General features: G+C 42.7%; 1 protein-coding gene across 3 annotated transcripts; it reads right to left on the bottom strand.

Annotated features, from left to right (window-relative positions):
• Nucleotides 1-55: 55 nt before the first annotated feature.
• On the bottom strand, nt 56-19,789 carry Atos (atos homolog atossa). Of its 3 annotated transcripts, none has more exons than XM_071793710.1 (9): nt 19,277-19,789; nt 9,481-9,698; nt 8,770-8,993; nt 8,317-8,539; nt 8,039-8,207; nt 5,342-7,925; nt 4,742-5,063; nt 4,366-4,565; nt 56-4,109 (listed from the first exon to the last, which is right to left on the bottom strand). In XM_071793710.1, exons 2-9 carry the CDS (start codon nt 9,694-9,696, stop codon nt 3,941-3,943), a joined length of 4,107 nt encoding a protein of 1,368 aa, XP_071649811.1. In that variant the 5' UTR covers nt 9,697-9,698; nt 19,277-19,789; the 3' UTR covers nt 56-3,940. The 3 variants fall into 3 exon arrangements, with proteins under 3 accessions (XP_071649811.1, XP_071649813.1, XP_071649812.1); XM_071793712.1 differs by lacking the exon at nt 19,277-19,789 and adding an exon at nt 10,952-10,969; XM_071793711.1 differs by lacking the exon at nt 19,277-19,789 and having other exon boundaries at nt 8,770-9,033; nt 9,481-9,617.
• Nucleotides 19,790-20,585: the final 796 nt, after the last annotated feature.

The raw sequence follows: 20,585 nt of genomic DNA on the forward strand, positions 1-20,585 counted from the left end.
ATGTTGGACCTGCGTCTGGATAAGGCCGGGCCGGGGTTTCATACACTCCACCTCCTCCAATGCACATATCGTTTGATGTATTTGCTTACTTCTCGGTAAACTTCGCTAACAAGATCTCTCGACCAAGCCGGAAAAATACAGCTAAAATCGGTTACAATCGCCGTTAAGACGCGGTCGCCAGTGTTGCTGGGTGGCGCAAGAAAAGATGGTGGATCTTGGCCCGGGTCAGCCCGAGTCGATGCCACGATAACGAGTTTTGTCGAAGCGACAAATGTTGTACTCAAAGAGTCGCTTCATTATTTTGCTAAAGCGCAACAACACTCACTGTTACTTTATCGCTAATCGAAACTCTTTACGCAAGGACCGTCGGGGTGCTTTTTTTTTACGCCACCCTATGTAAATTATATACAACGAGAACACGGCAGTGATATATATTTATATATTTACATATCCTTGCCATTTTCACTCTATGCTCTACTCTGCCGCTTGCAATTTTATCTACGGATCCGAGTTAGGATTTGTCCCTCGAATAAACTTCAACGATCGATTTATCATAATAATTATCGTCTCGACACTCTACTTTATTTCTCAAAAAAGAAAACATCGACAAAATGTATTTAACAACGGTTATAGTCGTTAAAACAAGAGGCGCACGCGCTCTCGCTATCGTTCTGTACAATGTCCTCCTCGAGTTCTCACCGTTCAAAAGACGCGTATCTAGCTAATCGATCTGGCGAAAAAGTGGTGCACGAATTTAATTTTCACCGTCACGTCGGCCTATCGGAATACACGATGTTTCAGCCTCGATAAAAAAAAATATGCGGAAAATAATTTGACTGTTGCAAATTCGTGTTTCATTACAATCGGAAATAATTGAAGAAGTTAATTTACACACAATTGTCCAAGTGGAAAAGGAATCGAGATTTATCTCTTTCATTTATTATTGGTTTTACGAATGTAAGCGCGTAAATTACATCAATCTTCATGTCACAACGTCTGTTTGGAAAAAAAAGGAAATTTTAATCGTAAAAAGTTTCTCGGAGAAAGATAAAAATTTTAAAATATTGTATCTAAAACTTTCAAACATCTTCGTGAAAAATTTAAGTATACACTTGAAAGAAAAATAAAGAATTCGATTAAATGTTTAAAATCGCTTATAAGGAGAGTTATACGTTTCTCTAAAAAAAAAGTAGACCAAGACGAAATAAATATAAAATCAGAAGGGCGAGCGCGAATATCGACATTCGTTTCTTTTTTACCAAAATTAAATGTGCCATTATTATACTTTTTTTTGATTGTTATATATACGATTATCCAATTACTCCGCTAAAAAATAACAATTAAAAATAATCTCTCTTTATACGTACAGCGACTTTTATACATACCGCGATATTCTACAAAGTTAATTTATTTTTGAAGGAGTGAAAGCTACCTTCCTCTAACTCGTGGTGAGAAAGACGCGAACGATAACGAAGCCTTGTTCTTTTGCTTTCGACACTTTAACTGTGCGAAACTCGGTTCGATTAAAATTATACAACTAAAACATTCACTGATCAGTAGATTCATGACATGAACATTTCAAGTATAAAGCAATAAAATCATTTACAAGTATATAAAGCAATAGAATCATATCTATATACAACTTTATAAAGATTTTAAATTTTTATAAACTGCAATATCGAATATTAATAATATGTTATCTCCCTTCATAAAAGTTTATGTTGAGTAAGCTTATAAAAAATTAATATTTTTTATTTACTTCTCTAGATTCTACTGCTGATGTATTGACATACACAATTAAAAATCTCCCTATGCAGAAAGACTGTGTTCGTAGATATGCATTTTCTTTCCTTCATGAACCAGTTAAGTTAAACTGTTTCATGAAGAAGAAAAAAGAAGGAATTGATCATAAATCATAGATCAAAGTATTCGCTGGTGAAAGATCAAAGACAAGGCCTTCCCAATTGTTCGCGTAATTCTCCCGCGCAATTTACGTAAAGCATCTTTAGAAAAATAAAGGAAAACGCGAATTTTTTTTGTCACGTTTGTTTGCTTTAAAACAGGCATATCAAGAGCGTATCATCTTGCGGCTAGTTAGTAAATTACGCACGATTATATTTCCTCGCACGACGTATTAATAGAATCGATTAAATCTATGACGTGTCTGCTATCCAGAAATAGTTATTAATTTGTAATAATAATTACTCTTTTTTTTTATAGTCTATCAAAATATTCATCACAGTGCTACGGACACAAAGATTGTGTTCTGGTTTATGTATATATACATATATATATGTAAATAATCATTTTTTTTACTCCCTGGAAAAACCCACGAATTTCGGTCGCGTTCACTCGCTCGCGTTCGTCCCGAATCACAAGGAAGAAAAAGGAAACAAATCACAATCACGCAAATCACAAAAATCACATTTTGTTTTCCGGAAAAAGAATTTTGATTTTCTTTTTCTCGGGTTATGCCCGTTCTAGACTGGAGGATGAGCCGACTCTCGGCTCATCCGTCTTCTATAGTGTACGTGACATAAACTATACATAAACTATAGATTTTTACCCGTCTACACCACTCACTCGGATGAGCCGAGAGTCGGCTCATCCTCCAGTCTAGAACGGGCATTATACCTCCTCGTCAGAAATTACAACGATTCGCTGCAAAAACATGAAGTAATGCACGAATAACTTTGTACTTTTCATTGCACATATCATTCAATCACAACACGTTTTGATCTTTCTCAATTTTGCTCCATCGGAACGCGAAACCGAATTCGTCGACGTTTTTCCACACTCATATCACTTTTTTCGTTTAAACGTAGAGTGCTACACACACAATGGCAGTATACATATATATGTACATATATATGTATATATACATATACATACATATATATATCATCCTGCTTAAAAACTCTTACTCAACTTACTCTCTACGCGTGACTATATTTACAGCAATAAGTTGAGAAAAATGGCCTCTCAACGAGATCGTCCAGCTTGCGATAAACTCCATAAATGAAATGGTTACCCAACACTAAAGCAATAATTACAATAGATGCACAGGACAAAGAAATCCAAAATAAATTCCTAATGCGAGTTTCGAGTCGATTGATTTTCCATTTTCATGATTATTACACGCTAGATCGAAATTAGAAAGACTAATCGGTTTAATTTAACAGAATTTTCCAAATTATATAAATATATATATATAAATATATATATCGCTATTATTATAATATAGAAACAAATTTAAAAAAAACTGCGCGAACTTATCCTATTGTATTTATATGCAGCATTCTGTTCTGCAAGCACGAACCACGGATTAAAATGAGACCGGGAGTATAATCGCAATTTCGAGTCAATTTTACAAACCATTCGTGTTGGAATTGTCAATATTCAAGAGTTAATTCTGTACCGAGCAACGCAAAAGGCCCGAACTATTAATTTTGCGAAAAAGAGAGAGAAAAAAATATTGCAAACGTATAAATTATTGTTCCAACATGAACGGTTAAATCCATTCGTAATCTTTCAAATTCTTCTCACTGTATTCTCGCGTTTTTTCGATTCTCGATTCCCTCTTAACCCTTCGCGATTTAAAATAATTTAGAAAGAAATAATGTTTTGTAGTAATATTGAGAGCTACATTTATCATCTTAACATTATTACAATCGATTAACATAATAACTTGTTTCTACTTGCCAGTGAGAAATTAAATTAATTAATAAATTACAATAATAAGAACATTTAGATTGTTTTTTTTTTACACTAGCACAAAAGAATTGTAATCGTCTATATCGTCAAGCGCAAAGGGTTAAAAGAACAAAAATTGATTTCTAATTTGATATCTTATTCGATCGTTTATCGATCACAGTTCGACTTGAAGGGGGCTGGGCGGGCGGAACGATTGGCAGCAGCCCCATGGAAAATACCACGTGGCTCAGCATCTTGGCGAAAATTTCGGATTTGTAGGACCGTGGATGTAACTTCTGAGTTCTTTCGGCGGTTCCGAGCCCAAGTCCGACGCCGTGTCCACGTCCGACTTCCGACAGATGATCATACGGATGTCCGTATGCAGATAAATTCGACCCGATTTGCTGGACATAAATCTAGAAGAAAAGTTCATGCATGCATCTGTTATTTCTTTCAAAGCTTATTTCTAAAACCTATTCCTGGCATATAAGGCGCCTTTGCGTAAAAGTCGAATTCCGTAAAATGTTTCTTAAACATATATCAATTTTTTCAATTCTTTATTTGCAACTGGCGTATTTTGTAATATATGGATTTATACACTGGCTTTCGATGGCCTGACTGCTAGTATGATCTATTTTTAAAGCCATTTAGTTACAAATGAAATACACATACCTAAGGTGAACGAGGTAGCGTAGTGTTTTGTCCCGCAGTGTCCTTTGACGTAAAAAAGTATGAGATCGCGGCGGCATATCGGAAAGATCGTACAATACTACGAACATCTTAACGACTGTACCCAACGGATTCAGAAGAGTCACTTGAATGGTGCCACTTCTTGGTACCTGATAGCCCTTTTTCTCGAGATTAATATGAGCCTGTAAAATAATAGCATGAACAATGGATCATCGTCACAATAAAAGAAAGAAGGAAATCTGTAATATCTCATTATTGAATAAATTATTTAGTCATCGGTAATTTACTATACTTGTTGTAAAATGTAAACTCTTCAAGACACTCTATTGCAATTGATTTGTTGTTTGAGAAAACGTACAAGGTATGGTGTGGAAACTTTATCGTTGTCACCGAGTGTGTAGAAGAACACAGTGACTGGAAGCTTCTGATGTTTCGGGCAGAAGGAACCGCTGGCCCCGAGTTCCGCTGTGAAACCGTGAACCGTGGACACCGGTTCGAGTCTACCGTTCAACGCCGATTCCTCGAAGCTGCCTAGAAGAGCGTGACTCTGTGGTCGGTGACGGGAGCTGGAACGTCTTTTGGGTGTTTCCTCGCCTTCACCGGCGGTTTCCGCATCGCGATCGGTTTCTTCCAGCGAGACTGCGCCCGGACTCGGCGGTGTATTTAATTCGAACAACGCGCTAAAAAAAATGCGCAAAGTTTAGAGAAAAATTTTTGTCGATATCGGCTCGACGGCATCAATAAAAAGTATTGTAATTCTAATCTTAGGTACATTTTTATATTATTAGTAATATATCTCGAAAAAGTATCTAATATTTTGTTTCTGCTACAACTCATAAACAAAAAAACTTTCAAAAAGAACATTGTACAATTAACTTTTCTAAAAAATTATAATTTTATAATATATTATTCATTGATGCCGTTCAATTGTTGTATCGTTTTCTGATGAACTTCGTACTTTCTTTTAGAGGAAACGGAATTCAAGCTGCTGTCGTAGTCGAAGCAACAGCTGCCTCTCCTCAACGGCGCTGGACTAGAGGTCAACGGCAAACCAGTCCTGCTATGGAATACCATCGACGCTGCGTTTTCCAGGGATCTGCGGAATCTCTCCTGCTCGAGCGCGGACGGCACGCTCTTGTCGACAGTTTCGTCGTCTCCCGTCTCTGCGATACTGTCCTTGTGATTGTTGCTTCGTAGCTTGGAAGACGAATGTCCGCTTTGCGGAATAGTTGGAGTAGTCAAATTGCTCTTCTGAAGAGTAGCAATGTCCTTCGTATTCTCATCCTGCTCTTTATTCTCAAAAGGTTCCTTCGTATCTTCGATTAGCCGCCTGTCGCAATGATTCTCCTGGTTGTTTAGGCCACCGGAATCGCATTCGCGATCATTATTATTTGTACTATGCATATTGCGTGGCTTTTGATGTGCGTCTTTTGTACTGAACGTCGCAGCATCCTCTTTCTCCTCGGTAGCCTCCGGGAAGTTTGTGAAGTCGATTCGCCGTTTAGTTTTGCTGTACCTTGCGCTATGTAGATTCGGTTGTTCGTTGTTATAGCGAAACGACGCTGTATTGAGGCGTTGCGGCAGCGTCGGACTCGGCGAGGTCTCCTGCGAAGAGGAACTCTCCTCCGATATCAAAGCGATCCTCTTATCCATTTCTTTCTTAAACATCTGCCGGAACCGATGGAATCTCTTATTCAGCGGCAAGAATTTCTCGTCATTAGACGAGGTGGTTTTGTGGTCCTGCTGATCAAGCTTCTCGATGCTCGAAAAGTGAGAATCGTCGTCGCTGCTGTCGTCGTCAATGCTAGTCGTCGACCTTGGTCTGGTCCCGTTTGATGAAATATCCGACAGGTCCTTTCGGTCCTTACTGGTCCGCAGAATGGCTCCGAGCAGCACGTCAGCTTTAGTGGAAACATTTCGCAAATGAACCGCATCCTCGTTCGCGTGTGTTTTCACTTGCGAATCATCGTTTAACTTGTTGGTGCCTTCGGCAAGTTTCGAGCGAGCAGGCCGATAAACATTCTTGTCGTAATAGACCCGATCTAGAGGACTTGATTGTTCTTCTGATACTTGATGGTCTATCTTCTTACACAACCCACGGCTACAATCCTCGCAGGATTTAAGTGTACGAACTCGAACTGTTCCAACGCGATTTATCGAATTACTCTGAACTACTCCTTCCTCCCAACCCGTGTATTTTGCCGTGTCATCACTGCCCCTTTCGGATCGTTCTCCGCGTTTCCTCGCATTCTTAACGGTGGCTCTTCTACGTCCCGACGGTGTTCTTGCTCGCAGTACCGCTAACACTTCGTCGACCTCTCGCTGGCTTAATTCGAGATTGCAGTTCTTGAACTTGATCTCGTTGGTACCCTGCTGCCCATTCGGATGCTCCGGATGCTGTTTCAATCCTTCGTTCTTCATCTTGTTGCTATCAACGTAGCCCTTCGTTGCCGTAACACCCAGGACTCTTCCAGGTACTTTGCTGAACCACTCTAGTAATCCTCCTTCTTCCCTCTTTTCTTTCTCATCCGGACCCGGCAGTTTCCACATTAATTGATTTAAGTCCGACTTGCCAGTTTTTCTCTGACTACTCTTGACGATACTATCTTCCTTGTTAATCTCCAATGCGTCTTGATCGGCTAACAAAGTCATAACCTTATGGATATTTTTGGAAGGATAACTCTGATGTACAATGCAAGCAGAATTGTCTAGTGTTTTTTGCGTCCATTTATGCGTCGAAGGTCCAGGATTTGACTCGTGGAAGGGATTGGGCTGTGCGTAGGGATTGATCGGAGGGTGGTTGGATGCGACAGTCGGCAGCTTGTAATTTTTTTCGGAATCGTTGAAACGAGCTTCCTTCGCACCGCGGAAACTTTGAAATTTACTATTCATATTGCTATTCTGCCAAGAGGAGACGAAGGACCAGCTGGTGGGAGCAAAAGGACTGAGATTGTGTAATATGCCACCACTCTTTGCAGAAATAATATCCGCATATGAGGAGCCACCGTGTTCTCTTCCGAGATTGGTCGAGTTCTTAGCGGAATTATTGTAGCCTTCTTCGATCCGATCAATGTTCTTCGAGTTGGCAATCTCTGCGACGTCTGTCATTGTATGCTTGCAACGTTTCTCCAAGTTGCCCTCAAGTTCTTCGATTTTTAAATTGATCTTGAAGCAGCGTTCCAGGTCCGAGTTCCGATTATTATGAGTCCTTACCTCGTTTTTGTTCTCTAATTTATTCTGAAAAGATGATATTCTCATAACGCTACGGTTGTTGTTTGCTATCTCGGCAGAGCCTCTCGTTAAGCTCGAGCTGGTGTTGTCCCTTATTTCCTGTGGCATGTATTCCTGAACGTACGGCAACGGCGCCGATTGCGAGGACACACAAAAACTCTCCGCAGGACCACAGGGAAGCGATCGACGACGTTTCCGCTCACCATTGGATCTGATGGTAGGCGACAGAGGGGACGTGTCCTCCTCTTCGCAACGACAGTCGTGTTTGCCAGATTTGTTACAAGTGGTTTGCAGTCTGTCGTCCACGAGAACTATTGGAAAAAGCGATATTATATTATATTTTTCATTTATGTTTAGATAAGAATCGTTTTGTAAGATAACGCGATAATTATCAGATCTCCGTACGTCAATATTAGTTTCTTACCAGGTAAAACAAGACCCTCTGGATTTTGCGTGCTGCCGGATCCCATCGAGATGTTCTTGGTGGGCGTTAACGCCCTCGCGATATCCTCTTCGTCCTTTTCTATTTTCGGGTGCAGTGAACACGTGAGTACGGGCACCTCCTCCATCCGCGGCAATGCCCACATGGTCACCTAAAACGGAAATTTACGCCAATAAATCGATTTGCACTGACTTCAAAATCTTATCGATCGCATAGTCGATTTATATACATTTGTAACATAATCTTATAATATTACATACCTTGATCGAATTTCCATCGCCGTTACCAGCCAGAGGAAAGGTATGCTCCATCGACGTTTCTCGGAACTTGCTGAGATTATCCTCGTTGTGCGATACGATCCGGGTCGCTATGTAGCTTGGCGCCGCGCCGTTGCTGCGTGACCACCACGCTGCAACCTGGCTGAAGTGTAACCGTGAACGCACTGCTTGGTATAATCCTTGAAAATTCATTGGTTCCTGACTCCTGAAAGCAACATACGGGTACAGGTATGACACAAAAAATACTAAACAGACTTGGGAATATTATTAAAGTTTAGAGATTCAAAAATCAAATTGAAGAGACGACGACAAGTTAATCCAGAATGAATAGATATATCGAGTTAAGAATGATATAAAATCAAGATTAAAACATCCTGTTGTACAATATATATTACTTGTGCTTTACAGTACAGAATAAAGTAAAGCGCGACTTACTTGCTCGGGACAACGCAGATACACCAGTACTCCAATAACATCTCCGAAGCACATTTCTGCCATGGTGAAATGGGTAAGGGCGGTACGGGGTATACAGGATATTTGCAAGTAGACTTTGCCAAACCACATGGACAATCGCTGCACAAAAGCACCTCAACGCACAGGTATGATCCAACAGCGAGGCGTTCCGTGATGTCCTGAATTAGTACTCGATATCGATTGCACTTGAAAAATTAAAGGAAAAATGTAGGGGAATATGTTTTCCTAAAAGATAAGAAAGACAAATCATCTTATTATATATGTACAACAATCACATAATAATTTTTGTAAACATATATTTTGATGATAAATGAATATATATTATCATTTTTCCAAAAATAAATTCCATATCTCTTAATTAAAAATTAAATTACGATTCGTATCTTTGCATTTATAATTGGCTTTGTGAGCCTTGATTTTTGTGATCATGGCTTATTATTATTTTTATTGTTTAGTCGTTTAAAAAGTTCGCATACAAATACATGCGTTATCTAATCTAATACGTTATCTTCTTTTATGTGCAGCGTTTTCAACGTAAAACTGAAGATTGTTCAATTTAATTGGTAAACTAACGAATGTCTTCGATGGCTTTTATATTTCGCTGGCAAAGCTGCGCAAAAGTAGGTCGCCTAGGAACAACGGAGAGTAACGGGGACACCATATGTTACGTACCAGATAGTTGGTCTCCTCGCACACGTGGTCGTTTGGAACCGCCTGCATAGGCGGTGCGCAGTGTGGGCCCTCTTTATAGCCACGCGGAGGGCCCTGGATTCTCCCTTCGCACACAAGGACTCCAAGGGCTCGGAACACGCTAAGAACACCACCCCGACCGCCAGCCCCGTTCGGGCTGGAGGTGCCTCCTCCCGTCACCGCACCTAGGCAGTGCATACCTGTAATGTAAGAAGCACCGATGTTGATCATTGTGATCCATCGCGAAAGAAAGTCTATTGTTCAATCAAAATATTGGGTGTAATAAATCGAAGTGAGCAAAAAGGAATTAGAAGAAAGAGAGATTAAGAGTTAAACGAATTTAACAAAAGTATATATAGATTAAGAATAAAATTTAATTATATATATATTAATTCTTCTCGAAAAGTATTTAAAAATATTAAAAAATATTTAAAGGTATTAAAGTATTTAAAGTATTAAAGTTAAAGCATTAAATAAGTATTTAAAAGTATTAAAAGTATTAAATAAAAGTATTAAAAGTGAGCTTCATGTCGCTACAGCACCCAACCTGCGGTTATCCTCCAATTAGAGCCAGTTAGCTGAATTAACTAAATCTTAATTATTTTTAGGAAGCTTCCGAGAGTGTCGTCACTTTTGGAAGCTCATCGCCGAAGCAATCGGGATCGCTTCGCGATCTCGGAATACGCGCGGGCCAACGTGCTCGAGACGGCTCGTAGGAGCCTCCTGGATTTTTGTCGTCCCTTTAAATTTGTTGTTGTGTCACGTCCGCAGGACTGGTTATAGCCCACCGCGCGTAGTGCACGTGATGAAAGAAAACAAGGTGCAGTTCGCGGCCTGCCACGGCGGGTTACAGGTTTCCCGAACGGTTAGTACAACACATCGGTAGGGCCAATGCGACTCGTGCATCGCCGATTCGCGATCAGTTTCGCTGACGAGTCGATCGTTTAACGCCTTTTTAAGCGACACATTTAAATCACGGGGATGAAAACTGCGAACTCGACGAGGTCAAATTTCGATGAATACACGAGAAAGCGTTTCTTGTTATTATAAAATTCAACCGTTTACGATATCGGTAACTAAAAAAGAAAGAAGAAATAAATTATCGCTGACGTCGATTAAATTCGTAGAAAGAGTTTCACGATCACGTTTTTTGTATGAGAACCAGCAGCGCTACAGCGATACGTCCTTGTTCAACGGCTTGTATAACTGTAGTATCAGCAAGGCAAAGCATTTTTATGTTAATGACACACTGTGATGCAACGCACAATTTAACAGGCAGAAATCCTTTTTAATTTGTGAGATAATACAATTGCGTAAATAACGAGTCGAACAACTCATTAACGCTTTCTTTAGGTGTTCCCAAAATATCATTATCTCGATTTCGAGCAATTATTCGCGATGAGTATTGTCGATTATAAGTGTAATCAGTTTCATCAATTGATTTATCAATTACGTTTTTGTATCGCTCCATCGACAAACAAGATAATACTTTCCGCACCAGATAGCGTTCGCTGAAGTATACTAACGCACAGTCGCGTTTCACCATATTTAGAAAAAGGATCGACACACGCAGGAAAAAAGTATATGAAGAAAAGAATGGATCGATTCCCCCTCCCCGCCCTCCCCAGGATTAGTTTCTGATAGCTACGGCCCTGCGCGTTACTGCGCGCGTTCGCGAGAAATTGTTAACCGAAGCGACCGAGGCCGCCTTCGATTTTCGACGAGCCGTATACGTTATCGGGAAAGCGGACGAAAGGCGAATGTGTCTCGGGCCGAGCGAAAGAAAATTATTCAGCGTGTCGTGTGTGCGCACGCGATCGAACGGGTCGGGTCGCGCGAGAGCGCTTAATCGTCGCGTTACATAAACGGAAAGCTAGGACACGAGCGGAAACTCGAGGTCTCTCTTAATATCCACTCTCGCTGCCGGCTGCCCACGTTACGTCAACGAGACACCCGCCAGCCAACAATTGCCGTCCGGCTGTCTCGCCGTGATTTTTCGTTTTCTTAATCTTATCGGACGAAATAAGACAAAGCGGGGCGACACGTATCTATATACGTGTGGTGCACTTTTATGTGCGTTTCTCTCGACATCCCGACCGCGCACGCAAAAGTTCCCTTAATGATCGAAGCGATCGCTTGGAAACGAGATTTAAATTGTTATAATTATTTCATAATTAGAAAATAACTTTTCATTTGTTGGTATATACGCCTTTAACGTTTGCTCAATTTAATAGCACACAGAATGAAATTTGAACCAATACCTTGAGTTAGATAACATTTTGTAATTGTTAACCACCATGTGTGTCAAAGTTTAGTATTTTAACACAAAACAGTATTATTTTAACTTCATTAGTTTAGTTAACTTTAAATCTTCGCTTAAAAACGAGATTTAAATTTTTATAATTATCTCATAATTAGAAAGTAACTTTTGATTCGTCGGTGCGCCTATTTAACGCTTGCTCAATTCAAAAGTAAATATATAAATTATTGATAAGACACGTCTAGCGTAAATGCGAATAATTTCGTCTCGGTACCTCGCTAACTTTATTCTTCTTCGGAATTAACGGCGAACAATGGACTGGCAGACGTGGGTAACGCGGCACTCACGTCCGTTCCTGCGGCACGTCCGCGCGGAGGAGGGAGGTTCCGGCGACGCGGGAGGGGGAGGACGGCGCGGCGCGGCGTGGTATCGATGGCGTCGTCAGCTGAGCGCACCGCTCACAGCTGGGCGCGAGCGAACAGCTGATCGCGTCGTCGCGCTGTCAGAACATGGCGAGCCAGCGCGCACCGCGGACCGTCGCGAGACGGTCGCTCGCGGAGAAGCGTACCGTCCATTTTCAGCTCGCGCTGACCGGACCGGACCCATATGCGATCCCAGGGCCGTACAGAACAACGCGTGTCACGCCTCGAGGATTCGACATAGACGTTCGCACAGATGTTGCGAGCACGGCCTCGTTTATGAGTCAGAATAAGAGGCCGGTCGTGAATCACGCGCGGGTTAGGTCTTCCGATTCAGGGAACCTGTGTGCGATCTTCTTCGAAGAAACCATTATTCAACTATTATTCCGCGAGAAGCGGAACTCAAGGCTGTGCCTTGAGACAAGCTTCGTTCGAGCCCCTCCCTCAAGTCGAGATACGAGATGCAAATAGACGCGCGATTAGAAAGAAGAAAAATACGAATACGTCACAAATGTTAAATCAATTCTTAAGATTCATATGTTAAACGCGTTTCTAGTTTAAATTGAGACGATTTCATTCGCGCCGAGGGATTATCCTTTGAACTATTATCTATTTTGAACGTGCAAGCGATGTTGCACGCTCGCGGATGCGGATAACGAAAGCGTTAAAGGTTCTCTCTCGGCTTTGTATGAAGTACACGTCACACATAATCGTTCCGTCATCTTCATTTACGTGTCTCCCTGGCTGGCCTGAACGATAAAGGGCAGAATACAAAGTTCGAAATAAATAGAACATGACAAAGAGACACGTCTCGCTGTCGCAGACGCGTGTTAATGACGCGCCAATGGCGCGTATATGCGAGATTTTTTCTCGATTTTTTTCTGACTTCGCGAGATTTGCATTCATCTCATTTTCCTCAATCGAACTTTTCGATAGAAAGGAATAATTATTGATAACCGAATGAGAATTAAGTTTCGAAGCAACGCGCGCGGCGTATACGTTGATCTTGTCCGTTCTTCGACTGGCAAAGGAACGCTTTCAAGACTGCCCAGAAATAAACTCGCTCTTCCGGTAGGTTTGTCGGCATTTACGATGGCGAAATACACGGCACTATCGACAAGAATATCGTGCGTATTCGCGGCGCGCATTTAACCCCTGGAGATGAAAAAAAAAACCTCGTCGTTATATCGCGTTTAAGTTTTGATCTTTGGTATCGGATTACAAGAGAAGCGGATCGAGAATTTCTTTTAAACGGTTTTTACAGATCGAATATTCGGAAAATATACACGGTCGAGCTCGACGTTTCCACAAAGTGATACGCGAAAAGACATTTTCCATGTAAGAAAAATACAATATAATCGCCGTCCGACTTGACCTTTAGCTTCAATATCTGCGCGTGGTAGTCAGTAGCTTAATCATAGCTGATTACAGTTGCGTTCTGCGGCCAGTTTCCTGCATACAGAATTCAAACGAAGTCGATGTCTTACTTCAGCTAGGTCACCTAAAAGAAAATCCGAAGCGCCTATCTACCGGGCGTTGTGCGTTTCACGAGCGCACGAGAACTCGAAACTGGGTCGGCTGACCCAAGTGGTGAGGGGGAGCACGGTTTCCGGGCGAACCTATGTCCCGATTGTCAGAAAGACAAATATCCGATAATAATGATAGTAAACTTCTCCTGAAAAATGTGAAGTTTTAAAATTCTAGACGAAATTTCGAATTCTCTCAAGAGTTACGGAGCACGATTTTATTAGCGCACGGAACAAAGGCGACTGACTGTAAGAATAAAATTAAATAGGACGGAAAACTGAAAAATTTAAACAGGAATATTTAGATCAATTACGAGTCCGCAAAACGCACCTTGTCGGCTCGCTCTAACCTGAGTATCTTTATTCAGTTGTAAAAAGTTACAGCGGTATACGGGTTTCCGTGACGTAAATACGTAAGTGGTGGATTGGGTTTGAACGCGAAACTGGAAATAAATATTAGTCGATTCCGGCTGTTTAGCAACGCAGCGATTTAATAAAATTAAAAAAAAAACCGTGGTGAAAGCGAGTTTCGATAGTTCGGGGGGAGAGAAAGGAATCACTGATCTGATTTCTTTCCTAAGAGCTGCTAGATAGTATATTTTATAAGACATTTCACCTTCCGCGAAAAACACTTCTTTCCATACAAGATCAGCTGTGTTACAGACATAAATTTACATGAACGAGTACAAAATTATTCTTTTAATGTTTATCATATTTCCTCTTTTCTTTGGCATAATTTTCTGATTTTAACATTTTTTTGGGAAAAATATTTTCAACATTGTTTCTGCATTTACACCTGTCTTAATCCTTTCGTGCCTGACTTTTTTCTAGGAATAATTAGCATCTAATTCACGTCTTAAGAAAGATTTTTAGGATCGCTGATTATGAATCTGCAGTCAAAATAAGGAGAGGGGTGGTTTTTCAAACCCCTGGAATATGAGTTTTATTCAAATCCGACAAAATTTAATATTTTTATCCACCATATTGGATCCGTCATCTTAAATTTGGAATTTTTACTGCAGATTCATCATCAGCGACCTCAAAAACTTATATATACCAACTTACATTTAAATACAACAAAATTTAGCATTTTGGTCCACTATAGTAAATACGCCATTTAGAAATTAAGTAGCGATTTTTTTCATATAGCCCTTACGTTGACTTTCAAAATAAACCCAGAAAGAACTCGCTATTTAATTTTTGTGAAAGATATATGTATTTTTCACTTTTACTTTATTTTACGAGTATTTGATGAGATATGCAGATCAAGGGACTCACAAGGGTATTGATTTTTTTTGTGAAAAGTCTTATCTTTTATCTTCCAAATGAGCCCAGAAAAAAGTCGCTATCTTAATTTTTGTAAAAGATATATGTATTTTTCACTTTTACTTTATTTTACGAGTATTTGATGAGATATGCAGATCAAGGGACTCACAAGGGTATTGATTTTTTTTGTGAAAAGTCTTATCTTTTATCTTCCAAATGAGCCCAGAAAAAAGTCGCTATCTTAATTTTTGTAAAAGATATATGTATTTTTCACTTTTACTATATTTTATGAGTATTTGACGAGATATGCAGATCAAGGGACCCACAAGGGTATTGATTTTTTTTTATGAAAAGTCCTATCTTTTATCTTCCAAATGCGCCCAGAAAGAAGTCGCTATCTTTATTTTTGTGGAAGATATGACAAAATTTTTGAAGGACCGGGACATATGTATATCGTCAGGTATGATAGGATTAAACCTTATACGTCTTATATTCTAAACAGATTAACCTTCTACAGTCTCTCTTCGTATTTCAGGTTTTACTGCCTTTCCCAATCAAGCTTCGTGGCTGACGGATGGCTCGCCGAGATGCGGGGAACCATCTCGGCTTCGAATAAAGGTTTTCTGCCTGTGAAGGCAGGGCAAACCGAGACCGGAGAGGGTAACGGGGTCAACGGGTGGGAAGCAGTGGGTGCAGATCTAGGTTACCTGTATATTATGCAACCAACAGCACTGTAATTTCATGATTGCGCGTGGTAACACATGCCTACGTGCGCGCAGAGTGCGCAGCACGAAGCGACGACTATGAAAGTAATTGTAAATATATGCGTTTCGATAATACGACGGTTATATTCGGTCGGCAACAGAGAACTATTCGCGCCGTCGTATAAATCAGTCTTTTGCAAAAATTCCTCGCGGCGATTCCTCTCATTATCCATCCGGAGAGTAAAGGAAATCTGCTCCAAAATTACGAAAGAGAACGGTAATAATCCATAGTTCAATTATCTAATCTACGGAAACGTCCTAGAATTCGCCGAGTGCTCTCTCAATAGCTCCTACAGTCGGATTCGATTGCTCCTTAGCAACAACGCCGAAGGCGATCACCGCGATCGCCGTTCGTCGTATCTTTCCAATCTTCAACATTGCGCATCTTTACACACAGCCCCAAGTTTTACACTTAAAAATCTACAAAACGTATACGTAATCCTCTTCGTAAAGTCTCGCTTGCTGAACAAAGACCTCCCGCATAGACCTTCGCGCTCAGCACGTGTCCGACAATTACGAGTGCGGCTCGATATAATTTTCATTCGATGAAAACTTGCGTGTTGCCAAGGGGGTTCGTAGTGAAAGCAATAAACGCCGCGAAAGGAGGCCAGTGTTTTTGGAGTATCTTGACGTGTATATTTCTGTTCGCTACCGCGCGTCTCCTGATATCGCGGGGCCTTACGTAATGTGTAAAAGACAGGGGACGAGAGAGAGAGAGAGAGAGAGAGAGAGAGAGAGATAGCTATAGAGAGAGATCAAGCGCGTTTCCTAGCGCGTGCAGCCTTGCCGAGGGACGACGACGACGACGACGGTGCAACGCGCTGCACCTTCGGCCGCGGGTCGCCTATAAGCGAACCTCGTATTTATAGGCACACATCACCAAGGCCGATTCGCAATTTTAACTCACGTGGACACGCGCGAGACCTCGGATTTCTCGCGTGACGCTTTTTTTCCTTCAACGCCCTGAGAACGCTAGCCGTTACTTTTATCGACGCTGCAGAAAGGCCCTCCTCCCCCTCCTCTAAAGAGGAGAGAACGGCTCGCCTTATCTAGAGTTGAATTCTATCGCGTTTGTTACATTCGGCGGAGAGCGTTAAAGCGAAACAAACGTTAATTGCGCAAAGAGACGCGTTAATTATCAATTAGAATTCACAAACGAAATCAATGGCGCGCGCGCGCGCCGAAGCTGGACCTCCGTAATATTCATACAGTTGTACAGTTATGAAACTATAAAAGTGGCTGGCGATACATTATTCATGCGGATACGAAACTTTGCACTTTCATTGCCACTTGCGCGCGATACGGAGATGTGTGCGAATTTTCGAATGTTTACACAACTCATCTGCAATATCTCTGCGAATGTACCGGCGAGATAACTCGATAACGCGCGTGTTTATTTTTTCGAAGCTGAAGATAATCCAGGCCGAAGAGCTCGGCGAGAGACCGCGACGGAGATCTCATCTTGCTCTCCGATCCTCCGCTCCGGATCCTCTTCTCCCCCGTATCGCGTGGTGGCCGAAACTCCACCACCGGGGATTCGCGTGAGGAACGACGATCGGGGGAGAGGGGCCAAACCCGCAAGTGCACCGCGGGCGTCACCTTGAATTTTTTTAGGTAGACATCCAAAACAGCTGGGTTCAACGAACGGCTGAGACGACGCCCCCGTGTTGTTTTGACACACGGCTCGCCCCACAGGGGGAGAGAAAGAGATGCGCGGCGCTTCTCCCGCGGCTGCATCGCCATAAAAGCCCAAGAGACTTAAACAGACCCGGCCGGGAGCTCGGTTAGCGAGCTCCCGAACAGCGATCTATTTGTCAAATATCTCGATAAACGATTTCAAGTGCGGTCGCGACTCGCTCTTAGACTTGTCTGTGGCACTCTATGGCTTAGCTATCGGAAACAAAGAGATCGATCGACGCACTTAAATTCTAGCTTAAAATCTAGCGGCCGTCCGCTCTCTTACGCAACAAATGGAAGACATTTTGTCGATTCGTAACGCGACTAAATAAAGCGAACGATTTTTTCTGTTATCCTACAGTCGGTTATAACGTCTCGTAAATATCGTCTCGAGCGTAATGTTAATATTATCAGAGCGCGATTCTTTATCACGTTCCAAGAAAGTCACTCGATTTCAAGTCGACCGAAGCATCATCGCCGATGTATTATAAATGATTTAATTAAATCTCGCTTTCTCTAAATAATCTTTTTAAATTTACGACGCGACGTAAATTTTAGAAACACTCGAAAAAGAAACGATGTTTATACGCTCCAGTAATTTTCAGGTGTTTCAAACAGCGTTTCAAACAAAATCCTCGAAGCATTTACAAAATTACGGAATGCCACGTTCTCCTTTGACATCGACGAGAGAGGCACGCGAGGGCTGTTTGGAAAAATTATATCGGGAGCAAAAAGGGAGGTAACGAACAAAGGTTTGTTTGATCATCGGCATGTACAGATGTGTGTTCCTTGTTCTTTAAAAGCCGCTACTAAATTCAATTTCTCAACGTAACGCGAAGAGGATCCGAGCGTGGTTGGAGCCGTTGACGCAAGTATATACGTTTCGTATTCTTCTCACGCTAGAAAAGCGCCTATCGTAGGGGTAGAAGGGTTGAAATACGCGTTCTCTCTCTCTCTCTCTCGCCCTCTCCTCTCCGCTCGTCATGCGAAATCCAGTCGAGAAACCAAAGCCGAAGGAGGGCACTGCCGAGGGGACAAATAACAATCAGCCGTCAGGCTAGAGCGACGAGCGGACAAAGCGTACCCCCTCCTAGCTGTCACGAACAGCTGGAACGCGACGCTGTGGCACGTCTGGATATGTCCAAGGAACGTGACACAACGCCCGTATTTGTCAGACGCGCTCCGAGAGATGCACACGTTCTTTTTTCGCTTGCGTCAGCCATTATTAAGGTAATCAAGTCTCGGGAGGATCGTCGAAAGGAGATCTACGGGATTCAAGGAGAAAGTCTTCCGCGCCGCGGATTTACCTCGGAGAGCGTCCAAATCTGATAAAAAGTAGCATATATGTATACACTTTGAAATTCGGAAAGAGTTTAAAGGAGCGCCGCGTTGGTCCCGTCTCGTCTCGTCTCGTCTCGGCTCTTGCGGATGACGAAATTCGCAGGCAAGTGCGTGCCGATTAATAATAAATTCCGCGACTAACGTCGCCGCGTCGTTGCAACGTCTCAGCCTTGATCGAGGCACTTGCACGTCGCCGACGAGCGTTTTCGCGTTTAATTACGAACGTATATACGGCTTCGGAGGCGAGCGCACGATCGAGTTAACGACGATTTCGATCGCGGAGGAAAACGCTTTCTCTTGGGAGAGCGCCCTCGCTCACGTCAAGGAACGGGAATGGGGACGAACGGGTGAAACAACGAGCGCTATCACACGCACACACGCGCGAGAGGGAGAGAAAGGGCGAACGGAATCAGGAGAGTCGCGCGACGACGGACACGGACAATGACAACGACGACGACGACGACGGCGACGGCGACAAAGATAATGACGATGACGATGGAGAAATTTGCACACAAGCTCGTTTACCGATTCGTAGCGCTCACGCGAGTCTGCTCACGATCCCACCGACGAGCCTGGAGTCGTTCCCGTGGGTCAAATGATCCCGTCGACGGGCCCCATGGCAGCCGACCGTCGGCGCAGCGTCGCGCGGATGATGACAACGACGATCAGTCCGGATCACCACTGGTCCGCCACCTCCTCCTCCTGCTCCTGCTCCTCCTGCACGCGGAGGGACGCGCTTCCTCGCGGACGCTGCGACACGCGAAGGAAGAAGAAGAGAAAAAAAGAAGAAAACGTCTGACGAAGAAACGGAGCGCGCACGGAGCGGCCGGGAGGGTAAAGGAGAGTGCCAGAACGCGGCCGCGGAACTCTCTCTCTCTCGCGCGCGCGCGACCCGCTCGATGGTCTGTTGCCAACTGGCTTGACCCCGCGCGAGACTATAGACTGCTATAGACGCGCAGAGAGAGAGACCCCGCTGCTGCTCGCTCGCCGTCGTCGCCGCCGCCGCTCGCGGCGTCGTGCGACTCGTGCGGTATCGGTTGCGCGGAGACGCGCGACTGATAGCCGATGCCAACCCTACCGGCGGCGCTCAGTCCGGAATCGCGACCGCGCTCTCTCACACCCCGAGGGGTGGTCGACGCCCGAGAATCCCGGATGGCGATTACGGAGAGCACGGCGAGCCTCGACGAGGCTCGTGCTCTTCGTCAGAATTGCAAAAACGTAACCGAAGAGAGTAAAAGCCACGTACCATCAGCTGATACGACGAGTCGGCAACTGGGGTCTCTCGGGGATGAAAAGGCTGTGGGAAGGAATAAGCGCGATCCAGCTGTGCTGCGTCCGAGAAGGAGGAACGGAGGGAACGGGGGAACTCGCGTCGCGGTCAGAACTGACCTGGACAATCGATTATGATGTCCACTAGCTCCGATGATCCATTGTTAATTTCTCATATGCAGTTATTTACAGATGTCAGGTGTAATTACAATGTAATAAGAATTATTAGATGCTTTCCATTTACATCTGATAATTCTCACTTTTGACGTTATTCTCTGTCTTTATATATTTATTAATTGTCAAAAAGGATAGAACAACGTCACAATAAGTGAGAATCATCTGAGTTTTTATATAAATGGAAAGCACCTATTGTTGAAAAAAAAACTTGATTTCTATGTTGAACAGCTGTCTAGCCAGTTTGTCATCTAACCTAACTTAACCTAAAACCTAAAACGTAACAAAGGATTATGCGTTGAGTGTAAAAAAAACCTAAAATTGGATAGGATTGAGGACACGTTAAATATCATATAAAAAAAAGAAGGATGACACGTGTGTCCGTGAATGA

The sequence above is a fragment of the Temnothorax longispinosus genome, chromosome 11, assembly GCF_030848805.1.
Source record: "Temnothorax longispinosus isolate EJ_2023e chromosome 11, Tlon_JGU_v1, whole genome shotgun sequence".
NCBI classification, from domain to species: domain Eukaryota; kingdom Metazoa; phylum Arthropoda; class Insecta; order Hymenoptera; family Formicidae; genus Temnothorax; species Temnothorax longispinosus.